A 23,371-nucleotide genomic window follows, 5' to 3' on the forward strand; every position below is an offset into this window, starting at 1 on the left:
GACAGCTGCACATTTACAATTCATACAACTTATTAAATAAGTCTGGTATGCGTCGAAATGATTATATGTCCTAATACTCCTAATTTACCCCTTTCGCTTTCTATCTATTGAAAATAGCAAATTTTGATGATGCCAAAGGGTTGTTGCCTACATATCTCAAATAACATCAAACATTTCATTCTGTATCTGTATTCATAACTAGACTTATTTTATTTGTTTTAAAAACCATCACTCTTCACTCACTCACTCAAATTTAATTAAAAAAACATAAAAGACCGAATTTGACCGATTCACCCCGCCGCATGCATTGAAAGTCTTTTCCCCTAAAACAAAGTCACCCAATGACTTAAGTTGCCTTGGGGGAAAAGTCTTTCAATCCATGCGATGGGGTGATCGGAAAAAAATCTGCTGTTATAAATTCAAAAATTTTTTCTGTTACTCCGAATTTGACATGATACAGAACAAAATTCTAGAGTTTTTTTAATGGGTCCTATAAACATATGAAAGACAATAGTTTATTGGTCCTTTAAAAAAAAAACTCTGGAATTCGCTCCAGAAATACAGATTTATTTTCAGGAAAATAAAGATCTTACCAAAAATAATCTGGAATCGTAGGTTCTATGTTAGCGTGTACTCATGCACAAAAAAGTGAAGTACTAGATTCTCGAGAAATATGCTCAGCCGTAGGGTCATAAACGTCAACACAAATGTCATTGGCAAAATGTAAACATTGATGGTTTTTTTCATCGGAAATTTGCATCTCGGAGTGAATTTTGTGGAGTTGGCCGTAAAAACGGAAGATTCTCATTACAGGTGGGTTTTTTGAATCTATTTTTTGAAGTGCTGATAAAATCTACTACATTTTTTTCAATTTCAGCTAACTTGCTTATTCGCCTTACAATTGCGCAGAACTGGACGGCGACAAATTGGACCAATTGAACGCTGCGAAAACTTTGATGCTGTCGCCGGAAAGCCGAATCGTGCACTATAATTGGCGGAACTAAATCGGCTCTGTAAGTTTTGGCGAACTTGATGTGATATTGACCATGAAAAGCCTGGTTGAGGATTGAAAAAAATGGACGAGTCAAATCGGAAGATTCTGTCGAGGTTCAGCGGAATTTGTGCTGAATTTCTGGAACAACACGAGAAAGGGCGGATAAGCATTAAATACTTGATAGCTAGAACTATTTTGCTAATTCCGAGCCAACAGGTAACTTTTGCACAAAACTCGAAGTGTTCAACAATAGTTGGCCTTACCAGCTAGCTCTAAACATTTTGAGTTTTGTTAAATAGTTACCTGATGTCTCGGAATTGGCATAATAGTTCTAGCTGTCGAAATGCTTATGCGCCCTTTTCAAATGTTGCTCCAGATATGTAGAGCAAGAGGGTGTTGTTGCGAAACCCCCGCTTGGTCTACATCAAACTCAAGAATAAAGCTGGTGCAGAACTGATAATTAGTGATGAAGTTTAGTAGAATTGAAATCTTCGAGTTTTTTGTTTATGTTTTATGCTGGGAATGCATGTTCATGGTCTGACCTTCCGGTTGTGGCAGAACCGCTAATATCTACGCCGTGGACATTTGGCGCATTTTAAACCCTCCTTGAAGAAGCACTTCGTCAGCTTTATTGAAGAAGAAGTTAGTTTTTAATTCTGTTTTTTTTTTAATTATTTTCAGCTTTCGCATAAATGTACTTGAGACTGATCGATCTGGAGAATATGCACTTCAGGCGTAACAAGACGACGTTGCACTTAAGCTTATCCACGGTTAGCACCAGAGAGTCGAAAATTCAGCTTCGTCTATCGCCATTGGCCGGAGTTTTTTTTCTGCTGTATTGGATTGAAGGTCAGTTTAGCATAATCAATTTTAAGTGGGTACAGTCCGTGTTGTTAAAATCACAAAAAATCTCGATTTGTACGCTGTGCATGGCAAGCAATTTCTTTAAAAAAATATTTGTATACTATCCCGTTGAATCTTCAGTCTGATGAAATTTATCAAATGCTTTTGTCAACTGAAAATTTTTGATCTATTTTGAATACGCAATGCTTAAAGTTTAAGATTCAAAATTGATTAAATTTAGATGAAAAGTTTACTACATTCTTTCAAAGCATTTGAAAATTACATCGGATTTGAGATTCAACGGGGCAAAATTTTTTTGGACTTTGGTAAATTTACGTAGATTTCATCGGAAATTTACAGATTTTCGCAGCGCTTTTGGTAGGGCCTGATTACATCGGATGGCACTTAAATTTACAATGAATCTGATGTAAATTTGCATCATTAATGACGTGCACTTTTGGTACATCATAAATGATGTAAATTTACCGGATTTTTTTTTTTCTGTGTAGGACAAGAAGGTTGAACGGTTTCGGCGAAACGGATAAGAAAAATCACCTCTGGACCAAGGACGAGAAAAAAAAAAGAGGGAAAGGCGGGACTCAATTCCCTGATTAGGTTGTTGCAGGTCTCCGAGGTCACACGCGTACCGTGTAACCGAGAACTGGTTACAAATTGCGCAGGAAGATCAACAAAACTTTTGCGGAGATCGTAGCAAAGAGATTTGAAAGATGTTTCTTTGTGGAGTAAGGTCAAAATTGTGGTAGGTCAGATTTCCCTATTCACAACTAGATGTCGTTGTTCTGAAATTGAAACTTGCATGCAAGTGCTTTATGTTATGCTTCTGTTGAAGTTTCTTTAATGCAAGTTTAGTTTAGACTGCTCGAACAGATCACTTCAAACGAATCCACTGAAACAGTGGTCATAAATATTAAGTGACTTTTACTACTTCTCAAACAAACAAAAAATCCCCAAACAAGTTGATCAGCTTTTGGATTACCAAAGCAAATTCCCCATTGGGGCAAAATTTATGATATCCACTATAAATCCCCCCAGAGAGAGCGAGTGCCAGACATTTGTGGACTGCATTAAGTCGTTTTCGTGATGCAGCGCTGCAGCACAATTCTTCTAAATTTCCCCTCTCCAAGGACTCATCCGGAGTTCCGACCAGCAGTGGAATTCAATTATGGCCCCTGCCCGTAATAAATCTTCCTCTGCCAGCGACTTAATAAGCTTATTTAGAGTTTCATTTCGGTTTCAATTTTCAACCTTACCAAGAAGGCAAAAAAGTGGGAAGATGCTTTTGTTTTGGTTACATTTGGAAAAACATGACTCCACCGCACTTTGTGTTGCTGCTGGCATAATAATTTTCGCTGAGAAATAATTTTCTTCGGAAAACAAAGAAAAGTGCCTTGTACCTTGTAAACCCTCCTCATCCTCCTCCTTCTCGCTTAAGGATGGAGAGGATAAAGCCCCAGGGTTCATTGCAAGCGGCACGTAAAACCTGCTACCGAATGTTGGCATGCATCGAATTTAACGGGCACTGCTCAATAAAACTCACAATAGACGACTATCATCGGGATCTTTGCTCCTTCTTCCCTTTTTGTCGTCTTGCCAAAGCGCACCAACTGTTACACCATCATCGAGAACTACCTACGTTCTGTATTGCGATGTACTCTGCTGACTTAAGGTGCCACACGTGTGTGTGAGCCCACGAGGACAATAAGCCGGCCCCGTCAGGAACACCCTCGCAGTTTTTCCCTTAAGGGTGCAATGGGAACGACCCACTCGTGGTCACAATTACTGGGAGCACTGTAAAAAGTTGTGTGCAAGTTCTACGGACTTGTCTTAAAAATTGTATTAAAGTACAACGATCAACTTAAAAGTTGTTCAAAATCGTTCTCAATTTTTGTACTAATTGAACAAAAGTTCAAGAAATCGTTTAAGAAAAAAACTAAAGTCCTGAAAGCTTCTCCGGTTTTATTGTCACGTTACCGCCCACAGCGGGGTGGCGCTGCACTTTCCACTACAGAGTGGAATTTATGCTTCCTTTTAGAGCAGCTTAATCGAACAGAAATTATACACCCCTAGTCCAGTTTTGTGCATTAGTGAGGGAAAAATAACGTGGAAAGGGCGTTTTCGCGAAATGCTTCTTCTATTGCCGATGGGGTTTCCCGAGGCCATAAATTGCTATTTAAATGTTTTCGAAGGAGGCAAAGTAAAAAGGTGAATGAAGTCGTTACAAGGATTTCATGATTATTACCCAAAGAGTTTTTCGGAAGATAGGATGCACCTTGGCTTTACGAGAAAATGGTACAAGCTTTGATCTGCCGAAAATATAGCATATAATGTTGATTTTACCTAAGGCTACCAACTGTACGGATTTTTTCCTTACCGTACGGATTTTCGACCTTCTCCGCGGATTTTTAACAGGCCGGAATTTTTGTACGGAATTTTTCGCATAATACGGATTTGTACGGAATTTTAACAACTTTTTAAAAATTTCATTGCTTTTTTGATTGGGCCAAAGCTTTCTCTAATTAGATATTTTTATTTAACTATCAGTTTGATTTTAAAGGTATAACTTGCATAATTTTCCGGGTTTTCCTCTGTTCAAACTTGATTGTCAATGATTGTTCTTTTTACATTCCTTACAAAACATATTTATTAAAAGATCAAATGTTGGCTTGTGAAAACCTTGTGTTGTGCTTTTATTTATAGGACCTTTCCAATAAAAACTCTAGAAATGTTTTCGTAAAACCACTAACCACGATATTATTCGTAAAAGCAAACTTGACATTTCGTAAACTTTTAAACGTTTAACAAAAATATGTTTAATTTCCAAATTCCAAACTTATCTAAATAATTCCTTGACAGTTTTTGATATACCATGGTGTCATATCGGTAAAGTACGGATTTTGGCTCAGCAAGAGTTGGTAACCTTAAAATTTTACCATATTTTTTATCTTTTTTATGAAGGTGCAAAAATATTAAAATACTAAAATAGTAAAATACTAAAATACTAAAATACTAAAATACTAAAATACTAAAATACTAAAATACTAAAATACTAAAATACTAAAATACTAAAATACTAAAATACTAAAATACTAAAATACTAAAATACTAAAATACTAAAATACTAAAATACTAAAATACTAAAATACTAAAATACTAAAATACTAAAATACTAAAATACTAAAATACTAAAATACTAAAATACTAAAATACTAAAATACTAAAATACTAAAATACTAAAATACTAAAAATACTAAAATACTAAAATACTAAAATACTAAAATACTAAAATACTAAAATACTAAAATACTAAAATACTAAAATACTAAAATACTAAAATACTAAAATACTAAAATACTAAAATACTAAAATACTAAAATACTAAAATACTAAAATACTAAAATACTAAAATACTAAAATACTAAAATACTAAAATACTAAAATACTAAAATACTAAAATACTAAAATACTAAAATACTAAAATACTAAAATACTAAAATACTAAAATACTAAAATACTAAAATACTAAAATACTAAAATACTAAAATACTAAAATACTAAAATACTAAAATACTAAAATACTAAAATACTACTACTAAATCTCATAAAATGTCAATCAAAAGCCAGAACTACTGCAAGACATTCAATGTCATAGGATCGGACGTGTTTTTTTACGTATCATTCAGTATTTTTCTTCTTTTAATACGAACTGGTTTTTAGACTACCTAAAATTAAGTTAAATAAAATTGTAGCAATTTCTAGTCACTTGACGCGCTCATCTTCCAATTATACAGAATGTTGAAGGAAACGACCTCACGACTCACACTTGTACATCATTCCCAAACATGACACGTGCCTTCCCCTATGATAATGTATCCTTTCTTTTCTTTCCTTCCTCCCCCCAACAGTAATCAGCAAGGGCCAGAGCGAAACAGCCCGGTACCGGTTCCTGGCCCGTACCGGGGGTTACGCCTGGGTCGTGACGCAGGCCACGCTCATCTACGATAAGCAAAAGCCCCACAGCATCGTGTGCGTCAACTACGTCATCAGGTAGGTGGACTCGTGCTCCAGTTGTTCTGTCTTTTTTCCTGTCAAAAAACGGTTTGATATCACAAGCGACGTCACACGTTCCGTACGTTCTGTCAAAATGGCCCCAAAATAGTGTTTTTTGGCTGTGATTTATTGGCCTACTGCGACTTTGAGTCTTTGGTCGTATTCTAGAACAACGGCCTTCCTCTGTCCAGGTTCTGAGAGCTGAAAGCTAAATCGGTTACGTTTAAGGTGTCTATTTATATGCGTGTACGCACACGTGTGCGAGTGTCAATCCCCGGGAACGAGCACGAATAAATCATTGAGCATCATCATCTGGGAGAGCTACCACAAAACAGAGACGGGGTTATAAAAGCGGAACACGGATTTAAAGCCGTTTAGACCAACCTGGGGATTTGGCCTCTCCCAGAAAGTGGTCCACCGTCGTGATTTGCTGTGTTTTACGACTTTGAAGAGGGATGAGGCAATCACGTGACTGCGTGGCCCAATCGTGCTGAACGGTTCTTGATTTGTTTAAAGAGCTAATTGCGTTCACGTGTAGGTTGCGAATCCTGGCATGACGTGCGTTGAAATGGGTCAACCTGTGATGTGATCCTTATCGTGCTTGATGAGGGCTGCTTTAAATCGTACGGAACATTAATTTTCCCGTCCGAAACTAAAGATGAATGAGGTTGGTAAACCTCGCGGACGAAGACCTTCGAATCCCAGAAATAATGACTACTTTTGTTGAAACGACTTTTGAATATGATGCTCTTACCAGCTTTGGCCAAAAGCAGTTATGACATACAATACCGGGCAATTATGTCTAAGCTCCGGAACAAATGTCGAGTGCGCTCCTTCAGAGTAGATCCCCGACCAGGTCGAGGGGGACAAAGCAGAACTTCGACCTTTTTATTTCCGCCAACCTTCACTGGAAGCGCTTAGAAGAAATGTAACGAATCCACAGATAACAGACGATAACGTTAGAAAAAAGTAACACTGCCGCCATCTATTGGCAGCTAGTCGAAAGAATACGCCTGAAGGTAGACTATGTCTGCACTATTTTTGTCGAAAATTGTCATTTATGCTGCTCTTTTACTCCACGCAATAGTGCTGGGAGCTTCTGCCACTTTATTTCATTTTCGTTTCAATGTTGTGCATTTTTTTCTGTCCTGAAAAATGTGCACTTTCGTGAAAGAGGGCGAATGAACTTGGTTTTCAATTTGGATTGTGGCAGGGTTGCCAACTTGATGGTTTTCTACATATTGTCAGCGTTCGTGACAACTTTAAAGTCAAACTTTTCATCTTGAGTAAATTTTTCTTCAATTTCGCATTCGTTCCAAACGAATGCACCAAAATTTACTTTTTCCATCCACAAAAAAAATAAGATGAGAAGGGAATTGAACTGTGGCAATGGGAATAGTTTCCGTTTTGTTCCCTGCTGCCAGTTGCGATCTTTTTTTGTGCGCTACTAGGTTGTAAAATTACCACCCCAAAAAGCTTGCACTCTGCTGCGGGGTTTGCAAGAAGGAAAAATCGTCCAAATTACCCAGTTTAAATGATATCGCACTGCTCTTTGTCAGCGCGGGCAGCTTGCTTTGGAAAGGGGGCTTTCATAAACTATTCAGAATTTCGAATGCTTTAAAAAATTGGGTTTACACGGAGACAAATTAGTTCCCAAAATCGAACCATGAACAAACTGTTCATAAACGAACCATCGAATTTGAACAGTTTGTTTATGGTTCCCAATTTCATGAACGCTTGTTCGTGATTTTGAGAATTAATTTTTCTCCATGTATGGTTTTTGGTCAGAAAATCTTGTTTTTTTTCTGATACTAGAAGTTGATTACAAAATTGTTAGGTAAATCTAAGACTTTCAACACAAAAACTTACCTCAAAAATTTAGAGTTATGTTTGTCAACATGTTCTACACATAATACGTAGTTTGTAAACTGCCCATTCTGTTTCATTCTTCCAAATCGTTACACCGTGAAAGCTGCTCATAAAATCAACACCTCTTTCAACGTTGGCAGAAGGCTTTACTTTTGCTAAGCAACTCAAACCAGAACCCTTTGTTGCTAAGGGAAGACAAACTTTACGATTATTTGCAGCCATTTTGCAGATTCTTGAAGAATGTTACGAACTGGCCATAAAAGTTGATTTCCTTCATCCTAATCTAATTTATTGGTAGCGGTTTTGCAGTTACCACAACTCCAGAGTAAGTTCAGTGAAAGTAGTGGGGACGCATGGTCGTCCATCAAGATCCAACTCCTCCTAATTCAAATTTGGCCTGATCTTTCTTACCTGCACCACCTCAAAGGTCTTGGCCACAACTTATCTGGCTTGAATCTGCCCCCCTTAAGAAGACGGTTCAAGGGTCGACCTGTCCTGTTTTATTTATTTGTTGAGACCCTTCTCCCCCTCGCCGAAGGAAGCCCACGACTTTTTTTGGCGAGAAGTTTCACCGAGCCATAAAAAGGCAAAATCCAGTTCGATTTGGAGTGAGGACCTCGAACCTCTCGAGAAGGGCTGACAAGGGTCAGCGTCACACACGTGTAGAAGTTCCTCACCGAAAGTTAACCTGCAGAAAATGCGGTAAATAAGATATTTATTGGGGCCCACAACTTGGTAACTTTCCATTTCGTACTGTCACTGCGAGTGTGAGGAGTAAATAAAAAGCCAAATAAATCTATCGAATGCGACGGGGGCCAGGATTAGGCAGCAATACTTTGCATGTGTATATTTTCGTTACAAAGTGCTAAAAATACGCGTGGGTGGGTCCGCTTAAAATAACAGATCTTTTAGTCTCAGGTTAACAACCATCAATCAGTTGTTGTTCGTGTTGACCACCAGTTCTTGGACGGGCGCGAGCAGTTGTTCCAATAAACATGTCAACCGGTTAAGCGCAAGGAGTTGAACAACAATGAGGGGCGGATTGATTTGTGGATGTGGTAATTTAACTCTGTGTTAACGAAATTTTCATCAAAAATGACTCTTTCCCAATTTCAAATTGAAGTTTTTAAAATTCTTTTACTTAAAAAGTTTACAGAGCAACATTCTGAAAATTCATGTCAGAAGCTGAAATTTTTTTGTCATGGCCAATAAGAATGGTTTCTAAGCTGTTCTAATCGAAAGATTTAATTTTAAGGTCAATTCTTGCAAAACAAATATCATATATCTTCACAAAAAATATTTAAGCATAAATTTTCGCTATAAATGCTATGGGATCATTTTTGAAAAACCAAGCGCCTCCATGGATTCAATCTTAGCCATGTAAATTCAATGGAGGCGCTTGGTTTGCTTAGCATTTCAATCCACGTGTGCTCTCTGATAGTACAGTATGTAAAAAAAGTATTTACACCCCTTGGGCACTATGCACATTTTGTGATGAAACATGTAAACAATTTAATGTTGACATAAACCTAGTACTACGTTTTGTACAGAAACTCATGCCGAACATTTTGCTGCAAAAAGCTCATGAAAAGATGTTTTCTATAAAAAGTTATATAACAAATACTATTACAAAAATAAAAAAGGTGCAAAAAAAGTTTGTACACCTTTCGAAAAATTAACATAAATAAAGTTATTTGTTGACAAATCACCATAAATCCAGTCTCCCAACTCCAAATAGGCATCCTTGACTGATTAAAAAAATAATTTGGATTGAATATAAAGTTTACTAATTACTTAGTATAAAAGTTTATATAACTCTGGAAATTCTATATAAAACTTATCTAAACTTAATTTTGCAAACTTTCAATTTAACTAAATGTCAATATATTACCATAGAATTGCTAAATAAACATTTTGGAGTGGGTATAACACCGTTTTGGGGGTCTTTGTATCGCTAGAATAGATTTTTCGTTGGAATTTCGTACCAACCCGGAATTACGTCGTCGAAAAATCCGCCGGCATCCGAACCGGTCCACAATTCACAAGTTAACCTATGTGGCATCGGAAAGGGCATAAAATTTCCGATCTTTTGATACCCATACATCTAGGTTTTCTATAAAACCCACGTTTTTAAATACCTGGGCAAAAAGTAAGTTTGATCCACGAGAACAAAAATTACGAAATTCCATACATTTTTGGCAGATTGCTCAAACGAAACCATAACAACGTTTTTGCCTAGGTATTTAAAAACGTGGGTTTTATAGAAAACCTAGATGTCTGGGTATCAAAAGATCGGAAATTTTATGCCCTTTCCGATGCCACATAGGTTGACTTGTGAATTGTGGACCGGTTCGAATGCCGGCGGATTTTCCGACGACGTAATTCCGGGTTGGTACGAAATTCCAACGAAAAATCTATTCTAGCGATACAAAGACCCCCAAAATGGTGTTATACCCACTCCAGAATGTTTATTTAGCAATTCTATGGTAATATATTGACATTTAGTTAAATTGAAAGTTTGCAAAATTAAGTTTAGATAAGTTTTATTTAGAATTTCCAGAGTTATATAAACTTTTATACTAAGTAATTAGTAAACTTTATATTCAATCCAAATTATTTTTTTAATCAGTCAAGGATGCCTATTTGGAGTTGGGAGACTGGATTTATGGTGATTTGTCAACAAATAACTTTATTTATGTTAATTTTTCGAAAGGTGTACAAACTTTTTTTGCACCTTTTTTATTTTTGTAATAGTATTTGTTATATAACTTTTTATAGAAAACATCTTTTCATGAGCTTTTTGCAGCAAAATGTTCGGCATGAGTTTCTGAACAAAACGTAGTACTAGGTTTATGTCAACATATTGTTTACATGTTTCATCACAAAATGTGCATAGTGCCCAAGGGGTGTAAATACTTTTTTTACATACTGTAGGTAAGTCTGCTGGAATTTATATCTAGATAGAAACGTGTTTTTTTTTGTTTATCGTGGATCGGATACTGACTATTAATTTGTCAATTTTTAAAATTATACTTTCTCATAATTTCACTGCCAGCTGTCGGGTATTTGAATCGAAGCACTCAATCACAGTTAGTAATTTATTGGTAGATATTTAAAAATTAAATGCATTTTTATTTATTTTATTTGAATACAAGCCAAGAACCATACATGCAATTTGAAGTGAATGTTAATTTGACAAAATAATTCGAATAAAGGCATCGGGTCACATTTGCATAGTTCGTAAAAATGTGCTACTTAAAATACAATTTTCCCTTTTTCAACCCATAAATATTTTTGCACCACTGTGTAATCCCATCAGAATTTCCCCGAAAAATAAAGCGAAATAACCATGTCACATGTTTTACTGACTGGCATATGGTTTATTGGTACCTCCCTACCTCCCCCCCCTTAAACCATACGAATTTTCCCGCAGCTTTTACCACCCGCGTTCTGTCATAATCGTGTCGGCCCGAGGCGGTTAAAACCGAGTGGAAAAATCCGCTCGCTAATCTTTGTTTAATGATTTTGGTGTGGCCGCAAGAGCAGAAAGCAGTGGGGCACACATTAAAAATCGCGAAAAAATCATGCTGATTCACATGGCAGTTATTTTGTTGTTGCTGTGAGGTGAAAACAAGATTTTTTGTGTGAGAAAGTATTTTTTCAACAGGGTTGTACCATTTCGAACTTAACTCAGGCAGACATAACAAAATGTAGGGTAAAGGGTTGTAATTTGGAAGCAATTAATGTTTGTTAAGTATTGTCTGTAATAATTTAAAAAGTTGTTTTAACTATGTAGAAACTGGGATCAAATTGTTTTCATAAGAAATAAAAACACGATAAATATTTGCAATTTAAATTTCCCCTGTCGTGTTTCGATGTTTGTTTAAGTTGGACTTATCGAGAGCAATATTCTCAAGACATTGTTGTAGCTTTCGTTGCACAGAAAATTTTGCATCAAATTTATTGAAATTCCCCACTCACGATGGCACATTTCGATTGCCACAGTTGATTAACACACACACACACACAACGGTTTACCCCCTGCCTGACTGCTCAGCAATAAAGAGGAAAACACACAAAAATAAGTAAATCATTCCGAGATGGGTGAACAATTTTAAGTGAGAGTGAAACGCCAACCGACTGACAGCCGCTGCGTCGCGGTGGTTGTTGAGATTTTAAAGGTGCTTGATTTGCCACAGTTGAATTTTTTTCGTTTTGGTTGTTAGATTTGAATTTGATTCGTTTTTTTAATTTTTACTGTGAGCATCAGCACTTTTGATTTGTGGATGTGGGAAGGGATTTGGGACGAAAATGGGTGATGATGGATCAAATCGAAAGCATTATGTTTGGTTCTACCCCTCGTCACATTCCTCTACCAATATCTCGCAAACAAATCCTAGTCAAGTTACGATAATAAACAAGCTCGTTGAAACGGTGAGATATTCGCCGTCATGTGACTATCATAGCTCTTTCCCCGATTTTGTTTGCCAACTAAGAATAAGAACACACAACACAACACATTTAAGATGGATCTCTAGCACCGAAGCCGCCGTTGAAAATTCATTCATTAAAATGTTGTTGCCATACGAGAGGAGATGGTCTATGATCGTACCAAAATACAACAGCTGACTGTCATTTGTTTGAAGTTTTTTTTGCAAGTCATGGTGCTAATTTTAGAACATTGACTTTTATGTTGCGCGTGGGATCATTAAAAGTATCATTCAACATTTGTTCTAGTTGTTTGATATGTGTACTTCGAGATTTATGGTGATTTCTGAATTTAGATTCCTATATCGCATCATGATGAAATACAAATTAAATCACCGATTTCGCAGCAATGAAATGCTGTGGAAACATTCACAAATTTTTGAAAGTATTTTTGAAGTACTTTTCAGCACTTTTATAAAACACAATTGAAAATTTTGCTTTTCCACACTCATCACTCAAAATTTTCTAAACTGAAAAAATGTAGAATTAGATTTTTTCAGCACTCGCCATATTTATTCAACTTGGTAAATTAACAACTTGAAATACTTGTTTCAACAAGATTAAGAAATAAATAACATTTATTCTGGTCCACATCTCAAGCTGTGTTGCCACGGAGCCGTGGCGGCAAGTGTCAGTTGAACTTGACCTCCCGTGGCGAGTGGTAATTGTTTGTCGCACTCCATTATCGTGACTGTGCGCCATACTGGAGGAGCGCGCGCCCAATTGCCATCGGAGTTTAAACTTTACTGTCTTAACCCTCTACAACTCAACTTCTAGACGGAGTTTAGAAATTCAAAAAAAAAAAAATGTTTCCAATTAATTTGTCATTGAAAAAATTGTAGAACTCTTTATTGTTTAAAAAAATGTGAAAACAAAAATAAAATCTCAGAAAAAAACAGAACTACCCATAAGCGCATAATTGTCCCATGTGATTTTTTTTTTGTAATTTTTCGGTTCTTTGGTACAACATATCGCATTAAAAAACTAGTCAGAATCGAGTCTTAAGCTAAAGTTTTGCAAGAAATCTTATTTTCGTTTAAGTTCTTCAACAAAATTACCCTTAAATGCATGATTGTCCCATGTGAAATTTTGTAATTTTTCGGGTCTTTGGTACTGCATGTCGCATTAAGAAACCAGTCAGAATCGACCCTTTGTTCTGTGGACTGTATAACATTTTGAGATATTCAGGTCAAAAATTCGAATATGAACTAAAAAGATCTAATTGCATAAATGTCCGATTGCATACAATTTTATGTAGTGGGCGTTTCAGTTAATCATACCTGGATGAAAAAAAAAAATTGAATCGCATTATTCGCATTTGCTTTAACCCTCTACAACAGTGTTTCTCAACCTTTTGCGATCCATTCCCCCCTTGACTGATTTGCAAGAACTTCATTCCCCCCCCCTTATTTTTAATTTACTGGTATCAATGCACAAACATAACTTTTTTTTAGGTTTGCAAAAAGATTACAGTTTTCATAACAAAAAAAAAACTTTAGAAGGTATTTGAAAACGTTTTATTTTAATTAAAAAAAAAGCCACTATTCTGCGCTTCTTTTCGTTTAAATTACAATAAAAAAAAACAATTATAAAATATGTACAAATATTTAATAAAATTAATAATTATCTGCGGCAAAAGACAGATTACTCTAAAAATGTGAAGAATTCAAACAAACTTAAATAATATTTGAAAAACTTTTTGTCAACTGCTAATTATTTAAACAAACATTCTTGTTAAAAAGTGTACAAAAATCTCACAGAAACCAGCAAATCTGTCACAAAAAAATTTGCTTGAATCCAAAAAATACAAATACCTCAGAAATATTTAAAAAAAATGTTTCAAGAAATGTCAAAATTCACAGAAATTGAAACTTTAATAACTATTTTTTGGGAAAAAACAAATGTTGTTATTACTAATCAAAGAAACTGGAAGTTGCAAAGAATGATTCAAATAATGATTCAAGACATTGAATTTCTATTGAACCCTCATTCCCCCCCTAGAATGGCCAAATTCCCCCCCAGGGGGGAATTCCTCACCGGTTGCTCTACAACTCAACCCCGCCTTTGGCCGCGCTTCGATTTAAAAAATCGCCAAAAATCCATTTTCACCAATTTTTGATCTGAGCAGTTCTCTAGGATTTCGGTCATTCGATTTTTTTTGTACTTTTTTATCCGACTGAAACTATTTTCAAAATTTTCAAATCAAGACTAACATTTCAAAAAGGCCAAACATTCAGTATTACGCCCTTTTAAAATGTTAGTCTTGATTTGAAAATTTTGAAAATATTTTTTTCGAAAAGATCGGAAAATTTCACAAATGTTTCATATTTTAACATTGTAAATCGGACCATTAGTTGCTAAGATATCGACATTGAAAAAATGGTGGGCTGTTTGTGTGAGACTCAGAAAACATCAAATTTCCTGTTTTTAAATCTTTGCATTGCAATATCTCAGCAACTAAAGGTCATATGAACAAAGTCCGAAGAAGCAAAATATAGAGAATTTTCTCAGCTTTTCAAAAATTTTTTTTTTTCAAAACTGGGCAAACATGTGCACTAATTTAAAAAAATGAAAAACTGCGAATATTTTCAAAAAAGTTACATAAAAATGGCTATAACTTGAAAACGGTGCACCTTATCAAAATTTAACTAAAGAACTTTTTGATTGGAAATTCAATTTTACATCGAAAAATGAAATTGAAAAATTTTTGCGACCAAAATTTTGATCTTTTGAAAAAATCAGTATTGATTAAAAAATTCATAACTCGGTCAAATTGGAAATTTCTGAAAAGTTGGCATTTTATGTCCTCTAAAACATATCAAAAATTAAAAAAAATTAAAAATTGTTTTTTTTTTTTTGCAAATCAAGTTTTAGTGATAAAAAGTTAAATAAAAAAATCACAATTTTTTTTACCGTGTATCATTTTTTTCCAGTGTAGTCCGTATCCATACCTACAACTTTGCCGAAGATACCAAATCGATCAAAAAATTCCTTCAAAAGATACAGATTTTTGAATTTTCATAAATCATTTTTGTATGGACAGTAGCGTGGTTCACGTTTCTATGAAAAAGACAAAAGTTGTTATTTTGTCTTGCATCAACCGGAATTTCGTTTTTTTATGTCCCCAGAAGCACTCCTGAAAATTTGAGCCCATTTGGTAAGGTCTAGGAGCTCCAGTTTTAATTTGAAATTTATATGGGATTTTGATTTATTTTCCATGGAAAACTATCTTTTTTTACATTGTATTAGGATATTTTTTTATAAATCGATGAAATGACTTGATTCTTATAGTAGGAGATAGGTTTTGAACTGGGGAACAACTTTGTAGAACATACCAACATGCTAGGAAGTGACCCTTTAAAGATACAGATACTTTTAGATGGTGGCTGGCCCTTCAAAAGCAAAAAATTCCTTCAAAAGATACAGATTTTTGAATTTTCATTCATCATTTTTGTATGGACAGCTGCCAAATTGGTATGGAAAATTATATGGACAAACTAATGATGCAAAATGGCTTCTTTGGGCATACCGAAGCCACCAAAAAAGTTTCAGTCGGATAAAAAAATACAAAAATTAAAATTGAAGAAAAAAGACCGATTTCGTAGAGAATTGCTCATCTTGAAAATCCATTGGAAAGAAGAACTCTTGAAACTTTAGAAAATTTATGAGTTGGAGGTTTTACTTGTTTTATATGACTTTGCCAATGTTTTCAAAAATGTATTTTTTTTAGGGATCAACTTTGGCTGTCAAGTCGAATTTCAAACCTGGTTTTTGAAATTTTGAAACAAAAACTACACTATTTTTTCTAAACAAAGAAATGTTTTAATACTACACAGAAAAAAAAGTTGAATTTTGGATGTTAGAAAATTCGGTTGATTGAATAATACCTCTTTTTTGAGTAATTTTACCTAAAACTGTTTGAAAATGTGAATTAGATGATATTTTTTTTCTTTGTAGGTATAGAAAAAAATGTTTACTTTATATATTTTCCAAAAAATAATCTTCTTTTCTATACTAAATGCAGTCTACTGTCTCAAACTTCACAAAAATTCTAAGTCACTTTTCGGCATTCAATCGTCATGCTGACCGCCGTCCTCTGCGTAAACAAATTGATAACGGTCAATAACAAAAATGTTTATGTTTCTATCTCTGCTTCTCTCAAACGCACGCCAAATTGGTGAATTGGTCGGCACGTTTTGAGAATTTTATGCGGTTTAGAACTGTTGATTATGTAATACGATAAAGTGATCAACCTTGGTGGCAATTGTTTGGTAAGGAAATCTTCTCCGAATTTATTTTGAATATATTTTGAATATATTTATTATTAATTTTTAAAATATTGATAAAACTTTTTTAAAACTAAATTTTCTTTTCTTTTTCTTTTTATTTCTTTAACCGTGTACTACCAAAAAGGGACCTCAAAAACCTTCACCAATTCTGCGTTCATAACGGTCGTAAAGTAATTTGATTAAGTCGACACTTACTACGCAGTTGGACGGTGGCCAGCAGAGATAGTAAGAATTATTACCAACAATCGCGTAGTACAGCTCAACCGTGTAGAACCTACGAAATTGTGGCAGTTGGCCAAATAGTAGTAGCGCTTCGACCCAAACCAAGATAAACCGGTTTTGATTAGTTTTGTCAACTACCCATTCACGCCAAAGTGAGTAAGTTAAACCCCCCGGCTGACATCCTTGGGGACAGTTTTTCGGCGCGGGGGTCTTGTTTGTGTTGGGCCACCTGTCTACTTTAAGTTTTAGTTTCAGATTCGGGCTGTGAAAATGACTTTTTACTGTCGTCGATAATACCTTTCCTTTTGTTTGGGCGGATTTTGTCCGACAGATAAAGCGCACAAATTAGTTTGACAAGTTTTTGCTGTCCAACGGACGAGAAGAAGGTTTATCGTTTTTTTGTCAGTCTGTCGAACAGAAATCTGTTAAAAGGGGGTTACATGTATTTACAGAATGTGGTGGTGACAGATTACATCGTTAGGATTTTTTGTTGAAGTGAAGAAAGGCCATTTTGCTGCTAGAAGGGCCTATCAATCATTTTTATTGTCCTACTAATTTTCTTTGTTAATGGAGTTGTCGTAACTTTTTTCAAGCTGTGAGATTGAGTTCTCAAATAGAAGATCTTGAAAATAACTTACCATCACTACTTTTTCGAAATTTCGTTTAAATTGTTTCAATCCCGCAAATTGTTCCACCTTTCTTCTCTCCCTTTATCACTAGCGTGCACAGGGTGGGGCAACATGGGGCAGTTGCCCCGCCATCCTCAGAAATTGTTCTAAAATTGCCATGGGGTGTCCACAAACGACGAAATTTTCAAAACGCTCATATTGTTGCCCCACCTTCCTTGAGGATCTGGGCACGCTAGTGCCCTTTATCATAAAATATCAAATTTACTAATTCAATTGCGTCGTTGGCGTCTCTGACCTGGCTTCAAAACCCACATTTCCGGAAGCCGGAAATGGCAAGTCATATCGCGCGCAACATTTGCCAGGAACAAAAAGTCGCACACTGTGAAGGGGGCAAAGAAAATCATGGCAAAAGTGATCTAAAAAAACAAACACATTTCTCTTCTTGCACCCACCTCCTTGCCAAACGGGGGAGGCAAGAAACGACGTCACGAAAAGTGTTGTTTGCCGGGCGCACCCTTGTCACTATTTATTTTCCCACCCTCACCGAATGGCACAATTCTGAAGGGAAATTGTTACTGCCAGAGCTGAAAATGTCAGGGGTCCTGACGCGAAAATCGGCGACGCATACACGACTTTTTCAGATCCATTCACTGAACCGCAAAACCGTGACAAACCCGACTCAGTCGTGAGTGCCCTAGCTCATTGAGCAGCTGCAATTCGAGGCAGTAGTCGACCAACGCTCATTCGACGTTGCACGCACACACATAAAGAAACAAGTTTTTACACAAAAAGTTGGTATTTATGCGTGGAAATGTAATTTTGAATATAAGTTATGGTTGTTTTAAGTGTTTTGCACAGTCTAGAACCATTCAATTGTTTAAAAATAGTCAAAATAGTGTTTAGAGAGGATTTTACGAGTCAGTCATGCGACACGAATTGAGTGAGTGTAGCTCATTTTTTCACGTCTCTCATTCTCCAGCAGCCGACCGGCACGAGTCAGGCGGCAGTGGTTGAACGGACACAGTAGGCTTACAGTCAAATGCTAGCAGTGAACTGACATTTTGGTTTGCTTCATGTGTACGCTGGGTTGGAAACATTTTGCAGGCCTGGTTACTGCCGTTGCTGGTGAAGGAAGAAGCTGTAGAAGGAAAGTGAAGTGACGTCTTAAGGTAGGGTGTCAACCTAATATTTTTTTCTTTTATTCATTGATTTTCAATCCCATAAATTTTGTAGATTTTTAAAAGTATTTTGAGCAGTTAAAAGTAGTAAAATAATTTAAATTTCCAAGCAACTTTGAGTTGTCACCCTGCCCCGACTGCTCTTTCCATGCCAGCTTTTCTCAACGTCGAAGCTCAGGAAGGCAAAGAAGAAACGTAACTTTTCTTCTTCCGTTTGGCCAAATTATCCGAACCATTTTCGCACGTTGATGAGAATGAATGGGCACCGTCGTGCAAACTTTTGCCAGCCTTCATGTCGTCGTGAGTCTTGAGGGGTCCATTCACTGCTAGGCTGCCGTTTAACTTTGTAACGAGAGTGAGAGTTTGGACTTTTTCGGGTGACGTTGAAGACACGTGTCGGAATTTTTTGGTGTTGAAGCTTAAGAATCTTTGAAATTTTAGGTTTTAGTCGTTAAAAATCATGTTGACATCAAATGTTTTATGCACTTCTTTGTGACTAATATGAAAAATACGTGGGCATTATTCTACGAACCATATTGAAACCAAACAATATAAATAAAAGCAGAGATATGACAATTAGCTCAGCTCCACAAATAATTTTACAGTCCATAAAAAAAAATGAAATTTCATAAAAATAAATCCCACGCAGCTTCCTGACGACAACCCTCCAATTACTGGGGCTTTGTTGACAACGTCGTCGACTTGGTTTAATAAATTTGGCTCGTAAAAGGATCCCCACGTCATTAACGCACCAAAAATGACGCCAAGAAATGCACTTCTTGGTGGCTGATCGTAAAACAGACTTGATTAACGTCACCGTATATGAAATAAAGTAACTCTCACTAAAAAATAACAGTTGCGCTACTGTTTACACTCGGAAATTGACTTGCTCATAGTTTGACGAAATTGTTCTCACTGTTTTTTTTTTTGTAATTTTCGTGAGCTTGTCAACTGATTTTTTTTATTTATTTCAATAAGAAATTCAATCGATTTTGGGAGTAATCCCTCCGAGATTCCTGAAATCACAACCAGCACCCCCTCAATCACTCGGCTCGGCTCCGCAGTGGATTAAATTTTCAAGAAATCCGAACTCAAGCTGACACATCCCATTACCGGGGAAGAGCGAGACACGTGTGCCCTAAATCATCATCTTGCACAACTTGATTACATCGTGCGCCCGAGCTTTTGCGAGCCTGTCTGGCTGACATAAAAAGTAAGACATTTCCCACGTGTGTGTGTGTGTGTGAGGGGGAAGGAGCAGGAGGATATGGCTCCTGTGTTAATGTGATGAACGCACATTTTCATGGCGTAAAATACGCGAGATTTTTTTTTTCGTTTGGGCTTCGTTAAGGAATCTGAAATTGACGGGGCTTGTATGGATCCGGAATAAACGGGTGCGTATACGCAAGAGTTATTGAGATTCCATATATAAAAGACACAGTGGATTAACATGTTTAGAAGAGTTTAGAAGTAAGAAACACAGTTAAAAAAAATCATGATTGTTCTATTTCTGGACTTGAGACACCATGCGTCCCCACCCCTTTCACTTGATTGTGTTAAATCATGCAGAGACATGATTCAATGCATCACTGTAACATTTTCTAAAGTGTACCTCATACCTGAACGCTGTAATTCCTCCTGAAGACCTGTAATATCTCAGCGTAACGACAGACTCCCACGACGCGTCGCGTCGTGCCGAAACTGTGCGAAAACGGTTCCAACCTCCGACCTCCCGCTTCGTGAGTAAACATCTTCATGAAATATTCATGCTGTTTGTACGAGAGATATTGTCATGCAAATGTCACCTGATAAGTTCCACCTTTTCTTTTCGTTCCCCGCGCCAAAAAGGACGACCTTAAAAGCCGAGGCGCGTTCAAGGAGCTATTCTTGACTCTAATCGTCTTCCTTCTCACTTCTCTCGAAAAGCAGCTGTGCGTCCCCAAAGAATGACCCATAAATCAGTGCCGGTTGGTGCCTGGGTGCTGGTTGCTGCTGCGGAGGAGGAAGATAAATATTTGGAGAAAGCATAATGGTTTTTGAAGCGTGCGCCAAGCGTGAGGACCACCAGGCTGCTCCATTGAGGCTAGAAAAAGGCCGGGAAAAACGCTCGCGTGGCGTGTCGGGAGTTAGCAAAACAACGAAATGTGTTTTAGTTCAATTACGGCATCTGACGAATGATTGACAGATTCAGGTGAATCTTCCGAATGAAGCATCGAGCATGTGTTGATGTTCGGCTCGTATCGAAACTGCTTCGCATTGCATCACTGCCAGCTGAACCTGTAACGGAATTGATAACCTCAACCTAGCTCAACCGCCGATGCTTACAAAGTCATTTGGCGAGATTAGCGCAGATCTGGGAGATCTTGATTGATTTTTGCCCATTCGGCGCACGGAACTTTGAACCTTAGAATATTTATTAGTGCGAGAAATATCAACGGTTGGAAGTCGTTCGAAACTGACGTTGTTTCAAAATTGATTGCCGAGTTCAGATTTGATTGAAATATGTATTTATTTTTGCCTTTTCTTTCTTACATTATTTCATAAATGCTGAAATATATAGGCAGTGTTGCCAGCACGTAAGAATGTCTTTCAAAAATGTACCAAAAATATCTTATACTGGATGTTATTTTCATTTAAATTTACAATATCTAGCCTTCAGAAGTTAATAAATATATTTCCCACATAAGAGGTGATAATCTCATGGCAGGGTTGCCAGATTTTCTAAATTATTTCTTTATCGAAAAACACAGATTTTTTTGGGGGATGCCGTGAAGCTTATCAAAATTGTCATGTCAGATTCTTAAAAAAGAAAAAAAAAACTTCTTAAGTATCAATTACTATGAACAGGGCTGCCAGCTCTCAAATATGTTTCCCACATTGGAATATCTCATCGTACATGAGCAGTTCTCTAGGATTTCGGTCATTCGATTTTTTTTGTATTTTTTAATCCGACTGAAACTTTTTTGGTGCCTTCGGTATGCCCAAAGAAGCCATTTTGCATCATTAGTTTGTCCATATAATTTTCCATACAAATTTGGCAGCTGTCCATACAAAAATGATGTATGAAAATTCAAAAATCTGTATCTTTTGAAGGAATTTTTTGATCGATTTGGTGTCTTCGGCAAAGTTGTAGGTATGGATACGGACTACACTAGAAAAAAATAATACACGGTAAAAAAAATTTGGTGATTTTTTTATTTAACTTTTTGTCACTAAAACTTGATTTACAAAAAAACACTATTTTTAATTTTTTTTATTTTTTGATATGTTTTAGAGGACATAAAATGCCAACTTTTCAGAAATTTCCAGGTTGTGCAAAAAATCATTGACCGAGTTATGAATTTTTTAATCAATACTGATTTTTTCAAAAAATCGAAATTTTGGTCGTAAAAATTTTTCAACTTCATTTTTCGATGTAAAATTAAATTTGCAATCAAAAAGTACTTTAGTGAAATTTTGATAAAGTGCACCGTTTTCAAGTTATAGCCATATTTAAGTGACTTTTTTGAAAATAGTCGCAGTTTTTCATTTTTTAAAATTAGTGCACATGTTTGCCCAGTTTTGAAAAAAATATTTTTGAAAAGCTGAGAAAATTCTCTATATTTTGCTTATTCGGACTTTGTTGATACGACCTTTAGTTGCTGAGATATTGCAATGCAAAGGTTTAAAAACAGGAAAATTGATGATTTCTAAGTCTCACCCAAACAACCCACCATTTTCTATCGTCAATATCTTAGCAACTAACGGTCCGATTTTCAATGTTAATATATGAAACATTTGTGAAATTTTCCGATCTTTTCGAAAAAAATATTTTCAAAATTTTCAAATCAAGACTAACATTTCAAAAAGGCCAAACATTCAATATTACGCCCTTTTAAAATGTTAGTCTTGATTTGAAAATTTTGAAAATATTTTTTTCGAAAAGATCGTACAATTGTTTCATATATTAACATTGAAAATCGGACCATTAGTTGCTGAGATATTGACATTAAAAAATGGTGGGCTGTTTGGGTGAGACCTAGAAAACATCAATTTTCCTGTTTTTAAATCTTTGCATTGCAATATCTCAGCAACTAAAGGTCGTATCAACAAAGTCCGAAGAAGCAAAATATAGAGAATTTTCTCAGCTTTTCAAAAATATTTTTCCAAAAGTGTGCAAACATGTGCACTAATTAAAAAAAATGAAAAACTGCGACTATTTTGAAAAAAGTTTCATAAAAATGGCTATAACTTGAACATGGTGCACTTTATCAAAATTTCACAAATGTACTTTTTGATTGCAAATTTGATTTTACATCGAAAAATGAAGTTGAAAAATTTTACGACCAAAATTTCGATTTTTTGAAAAAATCAGTATTGATTAAAAAATTCATAACTCGGTCAATGATTTTTTGCACAACCTGGAAATTTCTGAAAAGTTGGCATTTTATGTCCTCTAAAACATATCAAAAAATAAAAAAAATTCAAAATAGTGTTTTTTTTGCAAATCAAGTTTTAGTGATAAAAAGTTAAATAAAAAAATCACCAAATTTTTTTTACCGTGTATTATTTTTTTCCAGTGTAGTCCGTATCCATACCTACAACTTTGCCGAAGACACCAAATCGATCAAAAAATTCCTTCAAAAGATACAGATTTTTGAATTTTCATACATCATTTTTGTATGGACAGCTGCCAAATTTGTATGGAAAATTATATGGACAAACTAATGATGCAAAATGGCTTCTTTGGGCATACCGAAGGCACCAAAAAAGTTTCAGTCGGATTAAAAAATACAAAAATTAAAATTGAAG

General features: G+C 35.8%; 1 protein-coding gene across 1 annotated transcript in view; it reads left to right on the plus strand.

Moving 5' to 3' along the window:
• Nucleotides 1-717: 717 nt before the first annotated feature.
• LOC120420746 (protein similar-like) overlaps nt 718-23,371 on the plus strand; it is a 128,141-nt gene continuing 105,487 nt past the window's right edge. Inside the window, exons 1-4 of the mRNA XM_039583843.2 lie at nt 718-813; nt 878-1,013; nt 1,676-1,843; nt 5,761-5,902. Coding sequence (XP_039439777.1) covers nt 1,687-1,843; nt 5,761-5,902 — 299 coding nt within the window. The 5' untranslated portion in view covers nt 718-813; nt 878-1,013; nt 1,676-1,686. The remainder of the gene's footprint in view (nt 814-877; nt 1,014-1,675; nt 1,844-5,760; nt 5,903-23,371) is intronic.

Source organism: Culex pipiens, chromosome 1, assembly GCF_016801865.2.
Source record: "Culex pipiens pallens isolate TS chromosome 1, TS_CPP_V2, whole genome shotgun sequence".
Lineage (NCBI taxonomy): Eukaryota > Metazoa > Arthropoda > Insecta > Diptera > Culicidae > Culex > Culex pipiens.